The sequence below is a fragment of the Aureococcus anophagefferens genome, assembly GCF_000186865.1.
Source record: "Aureococcus anophagefferens unplaced genomic scaffold AURANscaffold_15, whole genome shotgun sequence".
Lineage (NCBI taxonomy): Eukaryota > Pelagophyceae > Pelagomonadales > Pelagomonadaceae > Aureococcus > Aureococcus anophagefferens.
The window spans coordinates 941453-962522 of NW_008705575.1; the positions used below are offsets into that span (position 1 = coordinate 941453).

Here is a 21070-nt window from a genome sequence, read left to right on the forward strand (position 1 = left end):
TGCCTGGAGAGCTACACGACTGACTGCGCGCGCTGCCCCATGCTCGGGAGATAGCAACGCATGGGCCACGGCGCGTCGTCGGCTCGGCGGAAGGCGCCGGCGGCGCCGGCCGCCCCCGCGAACCCGCGCGAGAAGCGTCCGAGCAAGATCGCCGGGCGCCCCGAAGACGAAGCCGCCGACGGTCCGCCCCTGACCCACGCCGAGGCGGCGCGCCTCGCCCGGTCGCGGACGTCCGCCATGCTCGAGCGCATCCTCGACGACCGGCGCGAGTGCGAGATCCTCGAGGCCTTCCTCCACTCGGAGTACCGCGTCGACCAGGGCAGCAAAAGAGAGCGAAATTAAAGGCTCCGATCTCGGCCGTTTTCCACTTGTTTCGGCTGATTTTTGGACGAGCGATCATCTCTCGGAGCGCTCTCGAAGCGTGGATGCTTTTTTTTGGAACGCGCGCGCGCGGAACGCTCACATTGAAGTGACATTGAATCACTCTTTTGCTGCCCAGGCGTCGAGCTGCTCTACTTTTTGCGGAGCTGCGACAAGTTCGAGAGCCTCGTGCGCAAGTTCGTGAGCATCGAGACGGCCGCCGCGCCGGCGACGGGCGCGCGCTGCGGCCACCCGCAGGTGCTCCGGCGCGCCGGCGACATCTTCGACCGGTTTCTGGCGCCCGCCGCGCCCTACGCCGTCCGCGTCAGGGCAGGACAAGGGTGATTCAACGTCGCTTCAATGTGAGTGTTCCGCGCGCGCCCGTTCTGGAAAAAGCATCCACGCTTCGAGACCGTTCCGAGACATGATCGCTCGTCCAAAAATCAGCCGAAACGAGTCGAAAACGGCCGAGATAGGAGCCTTTGAAGTTGGGAATTTCGCTCTCTTGTCCTGCCCAGGTCCGCGTCGCGAGCGCCAAGGAGGTGCAGCTCGCGCGGCTCCAGCTCGACAGCGGCGCCGTGAGCGCGCTCGTCTTCCACCCGGCGAAGCGCGCCGTCATGGTGGCGCTCGGCGACCCCCAGCTCTTCAAGCGGTTCCTCGCGTACGTCGAGTCGCCCGCGGCGACCTCCGAGTTCCGGCGGCCGCCCGCGCGGCGTGCGAATCTTCAACCCGACTTCAACGTGACTTGGACGCGACGGTTGGGACGCGAGACCCATGCCACGCAGGCGGCCGCGGCGCGACAGCCGGTCCACGGAGAGCGACGGCGCCTTCGAGCTCGACGAGTTCGGCGCGCCGCGGCAGCGCGCGTCGTCGAGCTCGAGCGTCGACGATTTTTCGGGCGAGCGGCGGAGCAGCGGCCACTCGGCGTCGCGCGACTCCTACGGGTCGCCCGCGCCGTCGAAGACGGACTGGGGCCCGGCGCCGCGCGCGAGCCACTGGCTCCGGCGCGGCTCCGCGAGCCCCGAGGCGCCGCCCGACGCGGTCGCCGTGCGCCGGGGCTCCGCGGCGACGAGCGCCTCGTCCGCGTCGAGCGACGTCGGCGACGCGCCCGAGGCGCCGGACCGGCGCGACCCGCCGGGCTTCGTCGCGCGCGGCGGGGCGAGCCTGCCCCCCCTCGAGCCGCCGGGGCTGCAGTCGGCGCCGCACCGGCCGCGGCGGCCCAGCAGCCCGCGGGACCGCCGCGGGAGCTCGCCGTGCTCGCTCGACGCGGTCTACGAGGACCCGCTCGACTCGCCGCTCCCGCCGGGCCACCGGCCCGTCGCCGAGGGCCGGCGCAAGTCCGAGACGGGCCTCGTCGCCGACGCGGAGGCCATCCGCCGCAAGTCGTCGTTCCGCCTCGACGCGGGCGACGACGACGAGTTCAACCGCGCCTACGAGGACGGCCTCAACGCGCTCCACGACCACCTCGACACGTCCGAGGCCCAGGTCGGCGTCAACAAGACGTACCAGCGCCACCTCGCGTCCTCGCTCCAGGCCGGCGTCGACGAGGCCGGCGGCTCCCGCGTCGTCCGCGTCTCCGACCCGCTCATCACGACGGACATGGTCCGCCGCAAGTCGTCCCTCGACGCCCTCGCCGACGCCGCCGCGCCCGCCGCCGCCGACGGCGAGGGGCTCTAAGTCGCCCTGCGACGCATCTCGAGGCGTACAGCGGGAGGGGCCGCAAGGGAGCCCTGGCGAGACCTCTGGCGGCACCGGCGCCGCGGCGCGCGCGGCCGCGGCTATCTGGCGCGGTGTTTGACAGTGCCGCAGCCTTGCCGCGACGGTGCCGCTGCGGCGCGCGCTGCCGACAGCGAGCCGAGGCTACACACGCGCTGCTGCTGCGCCGGAACCATGGGCTCGCGCAACGAGGACCGGTCCTTCAGCACCATGGGCGCGTCGGGCGTCGCCATCGCGCCGCACATCCGCGACGCCCTCGAGCAGGCGCGCCTCGCGGCCCAGGAGTCCGAGGCGCCGCGGGAGCCGCTCATGGAGGCGCCGTCCTTCCCCAAGCCCGCGAGCGAGACGGCCCGGGACGCGGAGGACCTGCGGAAGGCGCTCGAGCGCGCGAACGCCGTCGAGGGCGACCTGAGCCGCGCGCTGCTCAAGGTGTCGTCGAGCGGCCGCCGCGAGTCGAGCCTGGTGAACCGTCTGGCCGAGAAGGAGAAGCAGGTGCGGGACCTGCGGGCCTACGTCCACGACGCGCTCCGGCTCCGCGACAAGGCGCACGCCTACCTGCGCGCGTCGCACCTCGACCCGGCAGTCGGCCTCGAGATGGAGCTCCTGGCCGCGGGCGGCGGCGGCGGCGCGCCGCCGCCGCCGGCGGAGGCGGACCCCACGGTCGACGAGCTCCGGGCCGCCCTCGCGGCGTCGGAGCTCGCGCGGGACCAGCTCAAGGCGGACAACGCGAGCCTCGCCCAGCAGCTCCGCGAGGCCAAGGAGTGGAACGACAACCTCGAGCAGGAGCGCGAGGACCTCTACCACCTCCTCGACGAGGCCAAGTCCGGCAACGGCGCGGCCATGGAGACGTCCTAAGAGAAATCGCGGTGCTCACGCCGGGGGGTCCGGCGGCGCGACGTCGACCGAGAGCTGGGCCAGCCGCAGGATCTCGCCGACGGCGAGCGTCGGGTTCGCGCGCTGGAGCGCGTGGAGCCACGTCTCCGGCTCGTCCCGGTCCTCCATGCGGTGCTCGGGCCGGTGCGCCTGCGCGAAGCGGCCCGGGTGCGAGCCCGGCGCGTCGTGGCACGCGCCGCAGAGGTCGTAGCCGATGGCCTCCGGGCAGTCGGCGCAGCGCAGGGCCCGGCCCCGGATCGGGTAGACGCCGCAGCCGTCGCAGCCGACGCCGAAGTGCGTGTACAACGGCGCGGGCGGCGCGGGCGGCGGCGCGGGCGGCGGCGCGGACGGCGGCGCGGGCTCGTCCTTCGCCGCGGGCGGCCGCGGCTCCTCCGCCGCGGGCGCGTCGGCGCGCGCCGCCGGCGATACTCCGGCGATGCGGCAGGCGAGCTGGCAGGGCGCGTCCGGCGCGAAGATGCGCCGCGCGCCGCAGGGGCAGTCCCCGGCCGCGCAGCCGCCGCAGAGCATGTGGCCGCAGTTCGTGACGTACGTCGCTTTCGGAGCGCGGCAGCGCCGGCACATGAAGAGGTCGTCGATCGAGAGCCTCACCTCCGGCGACCGCGCGAAGGCCTCCTCGCGCGCGACGACGTCGCGGGCGCGCGCCGCGGCGGCCTCGGGAAACTTCCGGCGGATGTGGTTCTCCAGGTCCTCGCAGACGCTGGAGAAATGCTCGAAGGGCGCGCGGCAGAGCGGGCAGGCCGACGGGCTTAGCGGGTCCATGGCCTTGTGCGTGCACCAGAAGCACGCCGCGTGGCCGCACTTGTTGACGACGGGCTTGTGGAGCAGCTCCTTGCAGATGGCGCACTCAAAGGCCTCGACGCCGAGGGGCGCGTCGTCGTCGTCGGGCTCGTGGGTCGGCGCGTCGCGCCGGCCCATGAGCACGCGCACGGCGTCGCGGTCCTGGGCCTTCATCGCGGCCATGAGGTCGCCGCCGTAGGGGGCGTCGGCGGCCACGGGAGCCGGCGCAGTAGTGCGCCGGCTCGGCTGCAGTTTCCGCCGCATTTTCCGCCGTGCGCGCCCGAGCCGGCGGTGCCTGGAGCTCCCGTCGCGCACCTCAGACGACGGACAGAGCCAGCTGAGAGAGCGGTGCAACCCAGCAGCAAGTTCCCTACAATAAAGCATGTTTTCTTGAAACCGCCTTCGCCCTCATGAACATGCGGCGGCTCTTCCTGCTCACGGCGAGCTGCGCTTCGGCCCAGCTCTACGGCGACTGGACGTTGGCCGGGCAGATGAGTTGCGCGACGACCAAAACGGAGACGCTGCCCGCCGACGCCTACCTCGTGCTCTACGTCGCGGCGGGCGCGGAGCTGAGCTTCAGCTTCCTCCTCAGCGGCGGCTCCTGCACGAACGTCAAGGTCCTGCCCCTGACGTCCTGCATCATGCTCGACAGCGCGTCCAAGGGCAACGACCCGGCCCTCGAGCAGTACTCCTGCGACGCGTGCCCGTCCACGTGCGCCGCGGAAACGTTTACACTATCCGAGGCGGGCTGCGTCCTCGTCATGAACGAGGGCGACGGGTCGTCCGATCCGCCCGACGAGACGGTCATCTACACCATCGGCTGCGACGACGACATGACGGGGTCCGCGAGCTTCGACACGGGCGCGGTACCTCTTCGGCGTTGATAGTCCCGACCCCCCGTCGCGCGTATTTTGCGCCCCCCACAGGTAGACGACAACGCCGCGGTCGGAGACTTGATCACCGTCAACGCGTCGGACGTCGTCGACGCCTACGACATCCAGCGCGACTGGTGGCACTCGGGCGCCGACGCCGGCGACTCGTCGTCCTCGAAGAAGAGCTCGTCCGACGGCTTCTTCTCCCTGGGCATGATCCTCGCCGTCGTCGCCGGCGTGATCATCCTCATCTGCGTCGGCGTCGGCGCCTTCGTCTACAACGCCTACGAGAACGCCAAGAACCTCGGCGAGACGACCGTGCGGCGCGAGCGGCCCCGGGGCGCCCACGCGCACCACATGCCCGAGGAGGAGGCCGCGGCGCTGGAGATGGCGGGCCGGCCCGGCGCGGCGTACGCGTCCGGCGCCGCCTCGTCGTGCGTCGGCGCGTCGTCCTCGTCGTCGCCCAAGGCCGACGTCGACGTCGACGAGCTCGAGCTCCGCCTGCCGACGCTCGTGCCCAAATCCGCGGCGCCGACGTCGCCGAGCCGCGCGGAGAAGCCCCAGAGCGCGCTCCTCGCGGCCGCGGACGCGGACGACGACGACGACGACTTCGCGCGCCAGCCGTCCTACAGCCGGTCGTCGCCGTCCAAGGCGGGCGCGCTCGTCTCCGCGGCGCAGGCCGCGCTGCCCGAAAGCGGCTGGCACTGGATCGCCGCCGACGGGACCCAGACGGGCCCCGCGGACCTCGCGGCGCTCGCGGCGGCCTGGGCGCGGAAGGACGTCGGCGGCGCGACGCTCGCCTACAACGCGCGCGTCGGCCCGGACTGGACGGCCGTCGCCGACCTCGACCGGCTCCACGCGCGCCTGAAACGCGCGAGCCCCGGCGGCGGCGCGCTCGAGGACATCGCGCTGTAACTAGGGACAGGGGGGGGGAAGGCCGAGCGACCGCGGCGCGCGCCGCGCTCCTAGACGAGCGCGTCCGTGAGCGCGGGGACGATGACGGTCATGCAGCCGAACGTGATCGCCTGGGCCGGCGCCATCTTGACGACGTTGGCCGCGCAGCCCGTGTAGAGCGCGCCGATGCCGCCGGTCTTGACGGTGCCCGCGATGCAGCCCCAGATGGAGCTGTAGAGCACGGGCCTCCCGCCCGTGCCCTGCGCCTGCATCTTGCGCCGCGCGGACTCGAGCGGGAAGCCCACGGTCGTGCTGACGGCGCCCGCGACGGCGCCGACGGCGACGCCGACGAGGGCCGTCGGCTTCGAGCCCGTGCGCTTCGAGTACTGCGCCTTGAGGAAGTCCGCCGTCGCGAAGAGCGCGCCCGTGTAGGGGACGGCCCACAGGTTCGCGTAGGCGATGCCCCGGAAGAGGGCCGCGGGCCCCTCCTTGGCCGCGATGGTCTTGAAGCCGTCGATCACGCCCTTGTAGAGGCCCGGCGTCGTCGTCATGCGGAGGCGGACGACGTCGAGCGGGTAGATGGCCGACGCGGACACGCAGCCCGCGGCCATGCCGGAGAGCATGGACCCGTAGAAGGGGTCGGGCACGAAGGCCTTCATCTTCTTGCCGATGGCCGGCTTCGCGAAGAACATGAGGCCGTTCTGCGGGAAGATGCGGATCATGTTGACGCCGTTGCCGCGCCAGAACGCCTTGACGCCCTCCTCCGCGGCGATGCCCCGGAGGCAGGCGAGGGACGACCCGCCGTACTTGGCGCCGTCCGTGATCATCTGGAAGCGGAGCCGCTCGAGCGGCGCGACGGCCGTGCGCGAGATCGCCGCGGAGATGGCGCCCGCGAGGCCGTTGAGCCACGTCGGCGGGCCCTTCGTCGTCGCCTTGGTCGTCGGGTGCGTCGACGCGTGGGACGTGCCCAGATCGTCCGCGGACGCGTAGTGCATCCAGTCGTCGGCGAACAACGCGAAGTCCGTCGGGTTCAGGAAGAGCAACGCGTGGCGGAACTCGTCGTAGGAGATCTCGCCCGTCGCGTTCTTGCCCGGGTGGAAGAGCTCCTCGAGGTGCGCCTCGTCCTCGGGCGTCGCGCGGACGTGGTGCGCGTGGAGCCAGGTGTCGAGCTCCTGGCGGGACAGCATGCCCGACCTACGGAGCATGACGGTGACGATGGCTCATCGTGTTCCCACCCCGAATCTCTCGAAAATCGTCGCGGCCGCGGGACGCCGCGCCCGACCCGTCGACGTCGATCTCGTCGAAGACGACCTCGATCTGCTCCTCCTGGTGGTGGATGAAGTCCGTGAACTGGGCGAGGGACACGGACCCGGAGTGGTCCCGGTCGCAGAGGTGCCAGGCGCGCTCCGCGAGGTACTTGGGCAGGTGGAGCGACGCCAGGGCCGCGACCATCTCCTCGTGGTCCAGCGTGCCGCTGTGGTCGACGTCGTACTGGTCGAAGAGCTTCTTGACGTTCGCATCGGATAGGCGTTCGTGCTTGGTGGCCTTTGCCTTGGTGAAGAAGCCCATGGCGCGGTCCGCGGACGCTGCCCCGGGACCACACCTTCGGGATGTTAAATCGCGCCCCGACTTCGAGACTGCAACCTTTCCCGAGGCGCGGGCGCGCCGCGCGGCCCCGGCCCTTAAGGCCGAGAGCCGCCGCCTGTAGCAGCGCGGCTATCGCACGCTAAAATGCGGCGGCAGGGGGAAGATACGCAGCCAGAAGCGCGAAAGATCGAAATCCCCCCAACGGCCCTAAGTGGCGACAAGCAAAGCGTCGCTGCGCTGCGCTTGCACGCCAGGCTACTCACGTGACTCCTCCTCCTCCGAGCGTTAGGCGACCGCGCGGCGGGGCCCCGGGCCGGCGGTGTCATGGCCGGGGCGGCGCCCTCCCGCGGTGTCAGTCGAAGTTGATCTTCTTGCGGACGTCGTCCTCGTTCCGCGCGCCGCCGAAGACCTGGCCGCTCCGCGTGCGGTTGAAGCCGTCGCCGTGGAGGATGCGGCTCGCGACGCCCGGCGAGTCGATGAAGGCCTCGATGCCCATGCGCACGAGCTTCTCCGTCTTCCGCCGCTTCCGCTTCCGCGCGGACTCCTCGGGGGGCAGGTCCTCGTAGAAGTCGTCGTCGTCGGACTCGGACTCGTCGCTGAACTCCGAGTCGGAGGCGACGTGGTCGTACTCGCGCATGAGGCCGAACATGGTGTCGACGTGGGAGGCCACGGACGCGCGGCGCTCCGCGTCGGCCTCCGGCCGGTCGCGGAGGTACGACGGCGGCTCGTAGTAGGCCTCGCACCGCGCGCGGCACCACTCGTAGTAGGTCTGCTTCGCGTCGGACCGCTCGTACTCGGCGAACTTGGCGAGGCAGCTCGCGACGAGGCCCGCCTTGCGCTCCATGCGGTCGACGTGCGAGTCGACGTGCGGCGCGGGCCGGTGGCCCTCGCAGTTGCACGCGGCCGCGCCGGGCCAGGCGCAGCCGGGCCGCTCCCACTGGGACGTCGCCGCGCCGCCGGGGCCCTGCCAGACGTAGTACCAGTCGCCCGTGGACCTCGACTTCTTCGCCGTCCACCCCTGGGCTTCCAACTCGGCGCCGAGCGGCGGCGGCTCGCCCGAGCAGTCGAGCTCGTGGCGCAGGTCGAGCGCCGCGCGCAGCTCCGGGGCGTGGAGCCGCACGTCGTAGGTCGACCCGTCGGCGCCCGCCACGGCCGCGGTCCACTCGCCCCGGCCCCCGAGGTCGTCGCGGTGGCCGACGACGTGCGCCGCCACGGTCCCGCGCGCGGCGCCCGCCGCCCCCGGATTGTCCCAGGTCCAGGCCATGACGCGCGCGCCGACGCGCTCCGGGTGCGCGCCGGGCAGGCCCCGGCGCCGCATGCCGCCGAAGCCCGCGGGCCCGCCGCCGTCCGCCGCCGCCGCGGGCGACCCCTTGGCCTCCGCCGTCGACGCCGCGACCCAGAGCAGCTGGTCGCCGTCCCAGGCCCAGTCGCCCCGGGGCGGCAGCGCGATCTTCGCGCCCAGGAGCGGGTTCGTCTCGCGGATCCCTGGGACGGCCTCGAGCTTCGACAGCTCGTAGTCCTGCCGGTCGTCGGAGAAGGTCAGCGTGCTGCCGGCGTAGGACCCGTGCGCCACGGGCACGACGCGCGTCAGGCGCGGCAGCTCGACGCTGACGCCGGCGACGCGCCGCTCGCGGTTGTAGCTCATGTGTGTGTTGGTTCAAAGTTGTAGTGGTTTTTGAAAACGCGCGGCGTTCCGCGCCTGGGTTTGTGGCGCCGAGCTGGGCGGCGGCCGACGCCGGCGTCCCAGGAGCCGACGGAGCGCGTCGGGCTTCGAAACGCGAGCCGCTCGTCGCGCAGCACCCGACGACGGCTGAGGTTTTGAAATCGGTCGCATGCAAAGGCGGGGCAACGAGCCAGCTCCTTTGACACAGAATCTCGGAGAGCGCCTCCGCCATCGAGAGCGCCGCCACTGACACCGCCTCGTCGTCGCGCGCAACGCAGCCATGCACGCGTCGCTGCTCCTCCTCCTCCTGGCGCCCGCGTCGTTCGCCCTCAACAAGCACGTGGCCATCGTCACGGGCGGCACGCGCGGCATCGGCAAGGGCATCGCCGAGGCGCTCGCGTCGCAGAGCTTCGACCTGCTCCTGACCTACAACAGCGACGCCGACGCGGCGGCGGCGACGGCGGCGGAAATCACGGAGGCCTACGGCTGCGCCGTCGAGTGCGTCGGCGGCGACGTCAGCCAGCCCGCGACGCGCGACGCGATCTTCGCCAAGTTCGACGAGGCCTTCAAAGCGACGCACGCGCTCGGCGCCGTCGTCCACAACGCGGGCCAGTACGTCGGCGTCACGTCGTCCAACGCCGACGGCATCGGGCCGTCGCCCCAGCTCGGCTTCGGCGACGGCTCGCTGCTCGGCGACGACGGCGCGCCGGACCTGGGCGTCATGCACTACTACCAGCGCATGTACGGCGCTGTGTGCAAATCAAATCTTCAACACGACTTCAATGTGCGCGTATTCGAACGGTTTGGACCAGAGTCTTTCGCTGTGCTTCGAGAACTCGCGAGAGCAATCGATTCGTCCAAAAATCAGCCGAATCGACTTCGATTTGACCGAGCTAGAGAATTCTGAAGTTTGGCCCCGACGTCCCAGCTCACTGGTTGATTTCCCCACAGGTACGGCGACGCCTACGTCGACCTCTGCGAGCGGGGCCTCGCGCGCATGGGCGAGGGCGGCGGGTCGCTCGTCGGCATCTCGTCGCCCGGCTGCACGCTGACCTACAAGGCGAACCTCGGCTACGACATGCCCGGGTCGGGCAAGTGCGTCATGGAGTACGCCATGCGCCTCTTCGCGCTCCGCGCCGCGAAGAAGAACGTCAACTGCAACGTCGTCATCCCCGGCGTGACGACGTCGGACGCGTGGGGCAAGCTCGCGGACGCGCGCGGCGCGGACGTCGACGAGATGGTCGGCGGCATCGCCGGGCGCATCGCGCCCATGGGCTCCATGGCGCCGCGCGCCGTCGGCGACGGCGTCGCGTTCCTCTGCTCGCCCGCGGGCCGCGCGGTCACGGGCGTGAGCCTCCCCGTGGACAACGGCGTCCACCTCAAGACGTGAGCCGCCGGCGCGCGTGGCTAAGCTCCGAGACTCGGAGGCCGGGCGGTTAGACGGGGCTCCGCGGGTCGCCGGGCGCCGCGTCGCCGGAGGGCGTCACGGCGACGACCGCGGGCGTCCGCTTCGTCGAGAGGCGGCGCATGACGGGCTTGCCGTAGTCGTCGCAGGCCGTGCACCAGATGATGCCCGTGAGGCCGAGGCTCTCCGCGGCCCAGAACGCGTAGCCCCAATTCACGCCCGCGACGTGTTTGCCCGCGACCATCGCGAGCACGGCCCCGAAGCCGAAGAAGCCCGCGAAGAGCGGCACGTAGACGGCGCCGCCGAAGCCGCCGCGGTCCTCGCCGAGGCGCAGCAGGCACCGGAAGTGGTAGAGGCCGCCCACGCACATGAGGCACACGAAGCAGTTGTGGAGCTTCTCCTGCCACGTCACCGTGAAGGTCACGAAGCCGCCGAAGCCCACGAGCATGGCCACCAGACTCGCGAAGGACCGCACGGCGAGCTTCTCCGCCGTCGCGTCGCCGCCGGAGGCGCAGTGCCGCTCGAGGTACGCGATGCCGTGCCGCTCCCAGAGGTGCATGATGGGCCACTGGAACGACGCCGCGAGGAGGCCCGTCGCGGGCGCGCTCGAGATGTAGTGGCTCACGGACTTGCCGACGCCCGTCGGGTCCGGCCCGCGCACGGCGAAGCCGGCCCTGGCCAGGAGCGGCAGGGTCCAGAGGTAGAGCGTCGGCAGCACGCAGGCGAAGAGGCTCAGGGCCGGCCGCACGTTGTACCAGCGGAGCATGGTCGCGGCGGTCAGCGGCGCGCACGGAGAACGCTGCCCATCACTTCCTCCGGACGCCAGTGGCGGGCATTCCAGCTGATAACGCTGCCCATCTCGCAGGCATTCCAGCTGATAACGCTGCTCATCTCGCAGGCATTCCTATAGGTGCAACTTCGCCTCGGACCCTCTCCTTGAACCAACAGTGCAGCAGCCTCTAAGTTTTGGAGAGAGCGAGTTTGCGCGCGCTCGCGACGCCGTCGTCGATCAGCTTTTGGTGCGAGCACTTACAGCGCGACACGACAACAACCCAAAGAACCCCATGGCCACGACGAGCCAGAAGCGCCAGGCCATGGAGGCGCTCGTGGAGCGCTACGCGGCCTCGCGGGAGGACGCGGAGATGGACGTCGTCGAGACGTTCCCCGCCGCCGCGGCGACGGACGACAAGCGCGCCCGGACCGTGACGCCGCGCAAGGGCCCGACCTGCGCCTTCTGCGCGCAGCCCGGCGCGACGCGGCGCTGCGGCCGCTGCAAGGCCGTCAACTACTGCAGTCCCGGGTGCCAAAGGGAGCACTGGAGGGCGCACAAGGACACCTGCGCGCCGCACGCGACCTTCGTGCCGTCCGCGGGCAAGTCGCTGGAGCTGCAGATCGCGGCGCTCTACGGGGAGGTCGACCGGTGCCTCGGAGGCGCGGGCCTGCCGGCCGTGGCGCCCGCGTGGACGGCGGACCGCGTCGAGGCGCTCGCGGACCGCGTCTTCCTGCCGCTCCTGCGCATCGCGCCGCCGGACCTCGAGGACGGCACGCCGACGGACGGCTTCGGCGTCGGCCTGCGGACCCTGGGGCTGCTGGTTTTACGGACGGGCGCGCGACCTTCTCCGACGCTGGTCGACGCGATCGCCGCGCACACGTTCACGGAGGCGCAGGCCGAGGACCCGGCGTCCTACGCCGTCGCGCTGGCGCGCCTCGGGCCGAACCCCTTCCCCGCGGGCCACGACCTCCGGGGGCCGCGCGACGACGACGGAGCGACGCTGCTGGAGCTGCTCCGGTTCCGGAGCGGCGCCGACCGCCGCTGGCCCGCCGAGGACGCGCTGGGCCTCGGGTCCCTCGGCGAGGGCACCGTCGAGCTCGCCGAGTCGCTGTTGCGCCAGTTCGCGGGCGTCCAGGAGCCGTGCCCCTGCGGCGCCGTGGACAAGTTCCCCCTCGAGGGCGCGGTGTGGCGGTAGTAAGCCTCGCACGCGTAGACCTCGCCATGCCGCGCGCGCCGAGGCTCGAAAGCTTACAGGTATCTATGCGACGACGGCGTCGTCTTCTTCTTGCGGTCGCCGCGGACGTCCAGGAGCCGCTTCCGGCCGTCGGGGATCTCGTCGAGGAAGCGGCTCGGGTCCGCGTCGCGTTTCACGCCCCAGGTCAGGCGCGTCGCCGCCTTCGTGAGCACGAGGGCCTCCTTCGCGCGCGTCATGGCCACGTAGAGCAACCGCCTCTCCTCGTCGAGCGCCGCCGCGAGGTCCGCGCCGCTCTTCTCCGCCGTCGCGTAGTAGTGGGGGATGAGGCCCTCCTCGCAGCCGGCGACGACGACGACGTCGAACTCGAGGCCCTTGGACGCGTGGATCGTCATGAGCTTGACGTTGGTCCGCGCCTCGTCGTCGGCGTCCAAACCGTCCTGGTCCTGGACGAGCGCGACCTGGTCGAGGAAGTCGACGAGCTGGGTCGCGTCGTAGGGAGCGGCGAGGTTCGCCAGTTCCCGCAAATTCCGCCAGCGCTCGGCGCCGTCCGTCGACTCGTGGCGGACCCAGTCCTCGTAGCCCGTCTCGCGCAACACCTCCAGGAGGAACCAGGGCATGGACCCGCGCGCGGGGCCCGCCGCGTCGTCCGCCGCTCCGGACGCGGAGCAGTCCTCGGCCCGCGTCGCGTTCAGCCGGTCCACGAGGTCCGCGAAGGCGACCAGCCCCTTGGCCGCGCGCGTCGACACGGTCGTCGCGTTTCGGCACGCGCCGAGCAGCGTCGAGTTCCGGGCGCGCGCCTCGGCCCGGAGCTTCTCGAGGCTTTTGGCGCCGACGGCGCGCCCCGGGGGCACGTTGACGACGCGCTCGAAGGCGCCGTCGTCGTCGTGGGCCAACAACTTGAGGTACGCGAGGCAGTCCCGGATCTCGCGCCGGTCGAAGAAGCCCCGCGCGTGGAGCAGCTGGTGCGGCACGCCCGCGCGGACGAGCTCGCGCTCGACGCCCCGCGACTGCGCGTTCGTTCGATAGAGCACGGCGACGGTCTTGGGCTTCTTGCGCGATACAGTCGCCCGCGCGCACACATCCGCGATCCACCGCGCCTCCGCGTCCTGGTCGTCGAGCGAGACGACGGCCGGCGGCAGCGCCTTCGCGTCGGCGCGGCCCTCGAGCTCGATGGCGTCGCGGTTCCGCGTCGTCGCGGAGACCAGGGCCGTCGCCGCGGAGAGGATGGGCTGGACGGACCGGTAGTTCTTCTCGAGCTTGTAGCGGTCGGCGGCGAAGTCGCGGTCGTATTTCGCCTGGTTCTCGTAGTCCGCGCCGCGCCAGCCGTAGATGGCCTGGTCGCTGTCGCCGACGACGAAGACGGAGCTCTTTTCCTCGTCGGCCGCCGCGAGCAGCCGGAGCACCTCGTACTGGACGCCGTTCGTGTCCTGGAACTCGTCGACCAACAGGTGCTTCCACCGGTTCCGGTACTTGGCGCGCGCCGCGTCGGACCCCTGGAGCAGCCGCGCGGTCAGGCCCAGCATGTCGTCGAAGTCGACGGCGTTCCGCCGCTCGAGCTCGGCCTCGTAGAGCGCGAAGACCCGGGCCGTGACGCCGTCGCAGCCCGCGTGGCCCGACCGCGCCAGCTCGCCGTAGCGGGCCGCGTCGAGCCCCGCGTTCTTCGCCGCGGAGATGCGGCTCTGGACGGCGGCGGGCTTGACCTTGCCCTTGTCCCAGCCGAGGCCGACGGGCGGCTTCTCGGACACGCACTGGCCGCAGAGCTTGATCATCGCCGCCTGGTCGTAGACGGCGAAGCCCCGGCGGATGGCGCTGCCGGGCACGTCCTCGACGTCTTCCCGCAATACCGTGAGGCAGACGCGGTGGAACGTGCCGACGGAGATGCCGCCGCCCGCGGCGGGGCCGACCTCCTCCGCGATGCGCTCCCGCAGCTCGTTGGCCGCGCGGTTCGTGAAGGTCAGCGCCAGGACCGAGCCCGCGTCCTCGCCCAGGGACGCCACGAGGTGCGCGACGCGCCGCGTGAGCACGCGCGTCTTTCCGGTGCCGGGCCCGGCGACGACGCGGACGGGGCCGAAGCCGCAGTCCACCGCGGCGGCCTGCTGCGCGTTGAGCGTCACGGGCGGCGCGCGCGGCGGCGCCGGTCGCGGCGCGGCGGCGGCGCCGGGCATGCGCTTCGCGTCGAGGATCGCGTGGCGCTGGTCGCGCGTCTTCTGCAGGTGGCACGGCCGGCACAGCGCCTGCAAATTTTCTAGACTGTCGGACCCGTTCAGCGCCACGGGCACGACGTGGTCGACCTCGTGGTCCGGCGGCAGGAGGCAGCCGCAGGCGGCGCACTCGTACTTCTGGCGGAACGCGACCTCCTTCCTCAGCTTCGACGGCAGGCTCCGGCGCGAGGCTCCTTCCTCAACTTCGACGACGCTCGCGGCGGCGGCCGCCGCGGCCTCGGCGGCGCGCGAGAAGAGGATCGTCGACGCGCGCGGCGACGCGAAGCGCCGCGGGAGCGGCGCTAGGAGCGGCGCGCGCGCGCCCCGCACGGCGAGGCCGCGCGCGGCGCGCAGGAGCATGAGATAGGTCGTTATGAAGCGCAGCCACCACATGTAGGGCGCTCGCGCGCGCCGAACGGCGCCGGCGCGCGTACCGGAGCGTCGGTGCGCCTCGCGGAGCACCGGATGGCGTCGGCGCGCGGCGCGGCCGCCGCTTTACGAGCCGCGGAAGGCGCGGCCCGACGCGGAGGCTGTGGCAAGATGCTGTGGCAAGACCTCTTGAGAGGTCGATCGAGCATCCAGCGATGCCGCACAGCTGCACCTGAGCCGCACAGCTCGCTCGACGACTGCGGACGCTGCGTATCGATTATAGACAGACCTCGGGCAGCCGCCGCGCTGCAGGAATGGCGACGACGACGACGGCGGCGGAGCAGGTCGAGAAGTACCTCGCCGAGGAGGCGGCCCGGGCCGAGGCGTCGCCGCCCCCCGGCGACAGCCCCGGCGACGACTCCGGCGACGCGTCGCCGGGCAGGGAGGCGAAGAAGCGGTCGCGGCACCTGGCGTCGATCCGGCGCCAGGTGAGCTACTACCTGAGCGACGAGAACCTGCTCAAGGGCGACGCCTTCGTGCTGCGCGAGCTGCGGGCGTCGCCGGACGGCCTCAGCGTCGGCCTCGACGTCGTCTGCGACTTCAAGAAAATGCGCAAGCTGCTGGCGGGGTGCGACGCCTTCGCCCTCGTGCGCGAGGCGCTCGACGAGGCGCCGGGCACGACCATCGTCGCCGTCGAGGAGGGCGACGAGGGCGCGGCGCCGCGGCTCTGCCGCGTGTGCCCGCTGCCCGAGGACATCGTCGCGCTCGTCGACGCGGCCGCGGAGCGCGACGGCGCCGCGACGCGCACGGTCGAAGTCCGCAACGTGAAGCGCGGCGCCGACGCCGCGAGCCTGGAGAAGACTTTTGCCGCCGTGGGCGCCGTCGAGGACGTCTCGCTGGCCGAGGACGAGCGGGGCAAGCCGACGGCGGCGATCCGCTTCGCCGAGGAGCTCGGCGCCATCCGCGCCGTCGAGGAGCTCAACGACGCCGACAACTGGCGCTTCGGTTTGAGCGTGGCGCTCGCCTCGGGCAAGTCGTCGGACGCCGCGCGGCGCGACGCGAAGCTGCCGGTTTTGCGGAAAGAGCCGCCGAGGCCCGCGGAGGGCGACCGCAAGCCCGCGCCGTCGCCCGCGGCAATCGCCGCGCAGAAGAAGAAGGAGGCCGAGGAGAAGCGCCGGGCCGAGGAGCAGGCGCTGCGCGACGCGGAGCCGCCGATCCCCGAGGGCCGCGCGCGCGGCAAGTTGGTCTACTTCAAGGAGGGCAAGTACGGCTTCATCCGCCCCAACGACGGCACGAAGAAGGAGGACAACGCCTTCTTCGCGCTTTCCGAGCTGACGCCGAAGAACCTGGCCACGAAGCTGAAGATCGGCGACTACCTCGAGTACGCGCCGGAGGCGGCGGAGAAGCCCAAGGCGCGCGACGTCCGCCGCGCGCCGCGGCCGCCGAAAAAGAAGAAGAAGGCCAGGGACGACGAGGAGGCGCGCGCGCCGTCGCCGCCGCCGGCGCCGGCCGAGCCCGTGTCCGCGCTCGAGGCCTTGGCGCTCGACGTCGAGAGCCGCGCGCCGCCGAAGGACGGAGAGGAACCGGCGGACCCGGGCGCGCGGCCGGACCGGCTCCTGGGCTACGGCCGGCGGAGCCTGAACCTCAAGCCGAAAACCAAGGTCGGCGACGACGAGCCACCGACCTACGGGCCGTCGAAGATCGCCAAGGGCCCGGACCAGGGCAGCAAAAGAGAGCGAAATTCCCGACTTCAAAGGCTCATATCTCGGCCGTTTTCCACTCGTTTCGGCTGATTTTTGGACGAGCGATCATCTCTCGGAACGGTCTCGAAGCGTAGATGCTTTTCCCGGAACGCGCGCGCGCGGAACACTCACGTTGACGCGACGTTGAATCACCCTTTTGCTGCCCAGGCCCGGACGGCACGCCGGGCTTCGCGCGCGCGCGGACGCCCAAGCCGACGAACTTCAAAATCGACGCCGCGGAGTTCGTCCCCTCCTTCCTCGGCTGACCCCGCTTTTGCAGCGCGCGCCCGTAACCTGAGTTTAGCGTTTTCTTTTTTTGGCGAGGAGCGTTCTTTGGCTCGCCGCCGAGCCGCTCAGACTCTCGCGTAGGCGCGCTTTTTTACCCCCGCGGGCGAGGCCGCGCGCTAGTCGAGGACCTTGTCCACAAGCCCGAGGAGCCCCGCGCCGAACTTGTTCGCGGCCTCGCCAGCGCTGTCGGAGCGCAGGCTCAGGTAGGCGCCGGCGCCGCCGCCGAGGATCGCGGCGATGGCGAAGTCCTTGACGATGGCGAAGAGCAGCTCGTCGAGGTACGCGATGGGCACGAGCAGCAGCAGCGTGCCGCCGATGGCCGCGCCGCTGTACGAGTTGTACCTGTCGTGGTTTTCGCGTGAAGTCGCGCGGCGGTGCGTCGCGGCGGCGCGCGTTGCGGCGGCGGCGCGCGCGGCGCGTCGTTGCGGCGGCGGCGCGCGCGGCGCGTCGTTGCGGCGACGCGATGCGATGCGACGCGCGGACGCGGGCGCGCGCTCTTCGACGGAGAGGTCGTTGGGCGACTTCAAGCCCTGGTCCTTCAGGACGTCGGCGACTTGGTCCGGCAGCGAGATGCGCGGGATGTCGACGTGCAGCTTGGATGCGACGCCGCGCACGGCCGTTTGCGGCGCGACGAAGGCCGAGGCGGTGGCGACGAGGGCGAGGAGCTTGAACATGCTTTGCGGCGGCGGCGGTGGTGAGCACGGGCTGTGGCAACGAGGAGATCGAGCGGCACCATCAAGGCATGGGAGGGCAAGCAAGCACGATGCAGCGGCGCAAATGCGCGATGCTGGCCATCGTCGCAGCCTTTCAATGCACGCACGCAGTCGCATTCATGTCGCCGCAGCCGCGAACCGCGCGGAGCGCAGCGTTTGACGCGGCCACGACTCGCAGTTTGCTCCCAAGCCGCTGGGCAGCAGCCACAACACGCCGCATGCTCCCGGGCAGCTCGGCAGCGACCGCGCGCAACAGCCGCAGCGGCCGCAGCAACGTCCTCGCCCACCGCGCCCTGCCGGCGAGCCTCGTCGCGGCCGTCGCGCCGGCGAGCCCCGCGGGCGCGGCGCTCGGCGTCGGCATCGGCGGCGTGCTCGGCCTCCTCGGCGGCGGCGGGTCCGTGCTGGCGCTGCCGGCCTTTCTATACGCCTTCGGCGAGCCACCGACGTCGGCCATCGCCGAGTCGCTCGTCGTCGTGAGCCTCGGCGCCGGCGTCGGCCTCGCGGCGCGCGGCGCGTCGACGCCGAGGTCGTCGCGCCCTTCGCGGCGATCGCCGTCGCGTCCGCGGCGGCGACGGCGCGCTTCGTCGCGGGCGTCGTGCCCGCGGAGGTGAGGCTGGGGCTCTTCGTGGCCTTCGCGCTCGCGTCGTCGGCGTCGATGTGGGCGTCCGCGGCGCCGGGCGCCGCGGCGCCGGCGGCCGAGCGGAGGTCGTTCACGGCGGCGGCGGCCGCGCGCGCGGCGGCCGTGGGCGCCTTCACGGCGCTCATCGGCGCCGGCGGCGGCTTCGTCGTCGTGCCCGCGCTCGCGCTCTCCGGCGTGCCCGTCGACGAGGCCGTGTCGTCGGCGCTGCTCGTGGTCTGCCTGAACGCCGCGGCGGGCTTCGCGACCTACTGGGCCGGCGGCGACGTCGCGGTGCACTGGGACGTCGTCGCCCCCGTGGCGTGCGCCGTCGCGGCCGGCGCGGCGCTCGGCGCGCGGGCTTCGGCGGCCGTCGACGCGCGGCTCACGAAGCGGCTCTTCGCGGTCCTCGTCCTCGTCGTTGGGGTCTCGGTCGTCGCGAAGGAGCTGCCTGGGGTGTCGTAAGTTGTCTGTGCTCTCGAGAGTTGTGGGCGTCGAAGATGCGTCAGTCGCCCCTTGAGGCGTCCTTGGGCGATCGACCGAGTGGTGAAAAAGACTCGATCGCGACTAGGCAGTGCGTGCGACCGTGCGACGGGGCAGAGGCGACGAGGCGACGAGTGAATATTGCGAGCGATGGACGCGCCGCCTGGGGAGAAGGACTGGGAGAAGAAGCGGCGCGAATATGAAGCGAAGAAGGCCCGGGCCAAAGCCCTGCGCATGCGCCTGACCTGCACCATCTGCGGCGAGAAGGCGAAGCTTAATTGCCCCTGTGGCACCACGCAGTACTGTTCGACCGAGTGCCAAAGAATCGACTGGCGCGACCGGGGCCACCGCGCGGCGTGCAAGAAGATCCGAAACGAGCGCGCCGCCCCGACGCGCCCGCCGTCGCCGCCGCGCGAGCTCGTCTACGGCCCCGCGCCGCGGTCCCACGCCGACGAGGCCCGCGCGCGCATCGCCGCGGAGCACGAGGCGGCCCGCGCGCGGCGCGAGGCGAACCCGGAGCCGGAGCCGACGTCGGCGCGATGCCCGATTTGCTTCGAAGACTTCGACGTGAACGTGTTTCCGCTTCTGCGCGTCTGTTGTTGTCGATTGGTCTGCAAACTATGCGAGGATAAGATCGGTCGAGACCAGCCGTGTGCTCTGTGTCGGACGCCGGCCGCGGAGGACTGGGCGGAGCACATGGTTCGGCTTCGTCGTCACGTGGAGAACGACGTGCCGTTGGCGATTCACGCGTTGGGGAGATACTACGCGTTCGGCACGCCGCCATTAGGGATCGTGGAGAATCCGAAGAAGGCCGCGAAGATCTGGAAGCGTGCCGTGGAGCTCGGGAACTTGGAGGCGATGGTGGATCTTGGGGATTTGTATCATGAAGGAGGAGACGGCGTCAAGCTAAACAAGAAGAAGGCGATGCAACTGTATCGCATGGCCGCGGACCGAGGCCACGCAAGAGGTCAGTGCATGCTTGGCGAGAGCCTCATCGATGATGACACTTCTGCACTCAGTACGGAGTTTCGCGAAGCGCATCGACTCTTTACACTCAGCGCGTCGCAAGGCTTCGCTGATGCGGAGTACCAGCTTGGCTTCATGTATGAGGAGGGATGGGGCGTGAACCGCGATCTCGATGAAGCGAAGCGCCGGTATGCAATCGCGGCAGCGCAGCGAAGTACCCCCCCTCGGAAAGAGGCGCTCGAGCGCGTCACCGCCGCGATCGCGGCCAGGGAACGTTTGCTCGAGTTGGGCACCGCGCTGACCGTCGAGAACCTGCGGTATCTACACGAGCTCTGGTACTGCAAGTCCATGACAGCCAGCGAGGTTTTCACGAATACTGGCTTGGAATCGGAGGATATGGTGGTAATCGCGTGCATGTACGACAAGATCTATGGCGACCGCGAGAAGGCCAAGGCGTTGTTCCGAATCGCTGCGGACGTGGGTCTTCATCCGAAGGCTCAGTACGAGTACGGACTCATGTTGGAAACAGAAGCAGTTGACATCGTCCCGGACGAAGAGCGCGGTGATCCGGTTGCGGTCAACCGGCGCGTTCAAGAAGGGGATCATGAATACTGCACGAATTTACTCGAATTATCCTTTGATTACATGATGGACAGCGCGACGCAAGGTTACGGCGCCCTCGCGGAGTACTCCGTCGCAAATCGGTACAAGCTAGGATTGGGCGTCGAACGCGACCTCGACGAAGCGAAGCGCTGGTACGCGCGCGCGGCGGCCAACGGCCATCAGGCCGCCAAGCGCTACCTCGAGGAGCTAGACGCCTAAGCTCGCGCTTACAGCTCCTCGTAGTGGGGCGGCGGCGGCGCGGGCTCGGGGTCCTCGGCCGGCGCCCACCAGAGCCAGCGGTCGTCGCGCTCGCGGGCCGCGAGCGCCGCGTTGCACGCCGAGAGGTAGGACCGCGGGCGGCGCATCGTCGCGACGCACGCGGCGAACTCGTCGGGGAGCTCGTCGACGCCGTGGGCGTTGTAGACGTCGTCGAGCGCGCCCGGGGGCAGCGCCGACGCGTCGAGGCCGAGCCAGTCGAGGACGCCGCGGACGACGGCGCCGCGCGTCGCCTCGGCGCGGAGCTCCTCGGCCTTGACGAGGCGGTAGGCGAAGCCGCGCGCGGCCCACTCGGCCACGTGCTCCGCGTAGCAGTAGTTGTGGAAGTGGGCCTTCGACGGCGGCCGGCACGCGCCGTCGGCCGCGGCCCAGGCGCCGTCCGCGAGCGCGGCCGCGCACGACGCGTAGGCCGCGCGGAACGCCGACGCCTCGCCGCGCTCGTCCTCGGCGACGTGGCGCGCGCGGTTCCGCGCGCAGTGCTGGACCGCCGGGTCGCGGAACGTCGCGAGCAGTTTCGGGAGGGGCCGCCGCGCCGCGCCGTAGAGGCGCGATATGGACGCGAGGCTCGCGCGCGACATCATGCCGTGGGCCTGCGCCAGAGGGCGTTTTTCTTTCGCGCGGGGAGGACCTCCGTTGCTTTCTGTTGTTTTTCGCGCGGAGAGGACCTCCGTTGTTTTT

The 21070-nt window shown here is 71.4% G+C and overlaps 5 protein-coding genes across 5 annotated transcripts; 4 read left to right on the forward strand and 1 right to left on the reverse strand.

The window, feature by feature from the left end:
* Positions 1-977: 977 nt before the first annotated feature.
* On the forward strand, positions 978-2931 carry AURANDRAFT_65605 (hypothetical protein; the record flags this gene model as incomplete). Its single annotated transcript, XM_009040490.1, has 3 exons — positions 978-1021; positions 1146-1976; positions 2283-2931. The coding sequence occupies 3 exons, from the start codon at positions 978-980 to the stop codon at positions 2929-2931; spliced, it is 1524 nt and encodes a 507-aa protein (XP_009038738.1).
* Positions 2932-5632: 2701 nt separating this feature from the next.
* AURANDRAFT_11154 (hypothetical protein) lies at positions 5633-7019 on the reverse strand (the record flags this gene model as incomplete). The annotated part of the gene is made up of 2 exons (XM_009040498.1): positions 5633-6707; positions 6796-7019. Coding segments are annotated over 2 exons (1299 nt in total), but the record flags the coding sequence as incomplete, so codon positions are not given.
* Positions 7020-8996: 1977 nt separating this feature from the next.
* AURANDRAFT_60193 (hypothetical protein) lies at positions 8997-10188 on the forward strand (the record flags this gene model as incomplete). The annotated part of the gene is made up of 2 exons (XM_009040491.1): positions 8997-9504; positions 9715-10188. The coding sequence occupies 2 exons, from the start codon at positions 9044-9046 to the stop codon at positions 10151-10153; spliced, it is 900 nt and encodes a 299-aa protein (XP_009038739.1).
* A 1122-nt stretch (positions 10189-11310) lies between these two features.
* AURANDRAFT_28988 (hypothetical protein) lies at positions 11311-11511 on the forward strand (the record flags this gene model as incomplete). Its single annotated transcript, XM_009040492.1, has 1 exon — positions 11311-11511. A coding segment is annotated over one exon (201 nt), but the record flags the coding sequence as incomplete, so codon positions are not given.
* Positions 11512-19405: 7894 nt separating this feature from the next.
* On the forward strand, positions 19406-19723 carry AURANDRAFT_29039 (hypothetical protein; the record flags this gene model as incomplete). Its single annotated transcript, XM_009040493.1, has 1 exon — positions 19406-19723. A coding segment is annotated over one exon (318 nt), but the record flags the coding sequence as incomplete, so codon positions are not given.
* Positions 19724-21070: the final 1347 nt, after the last annotated feature.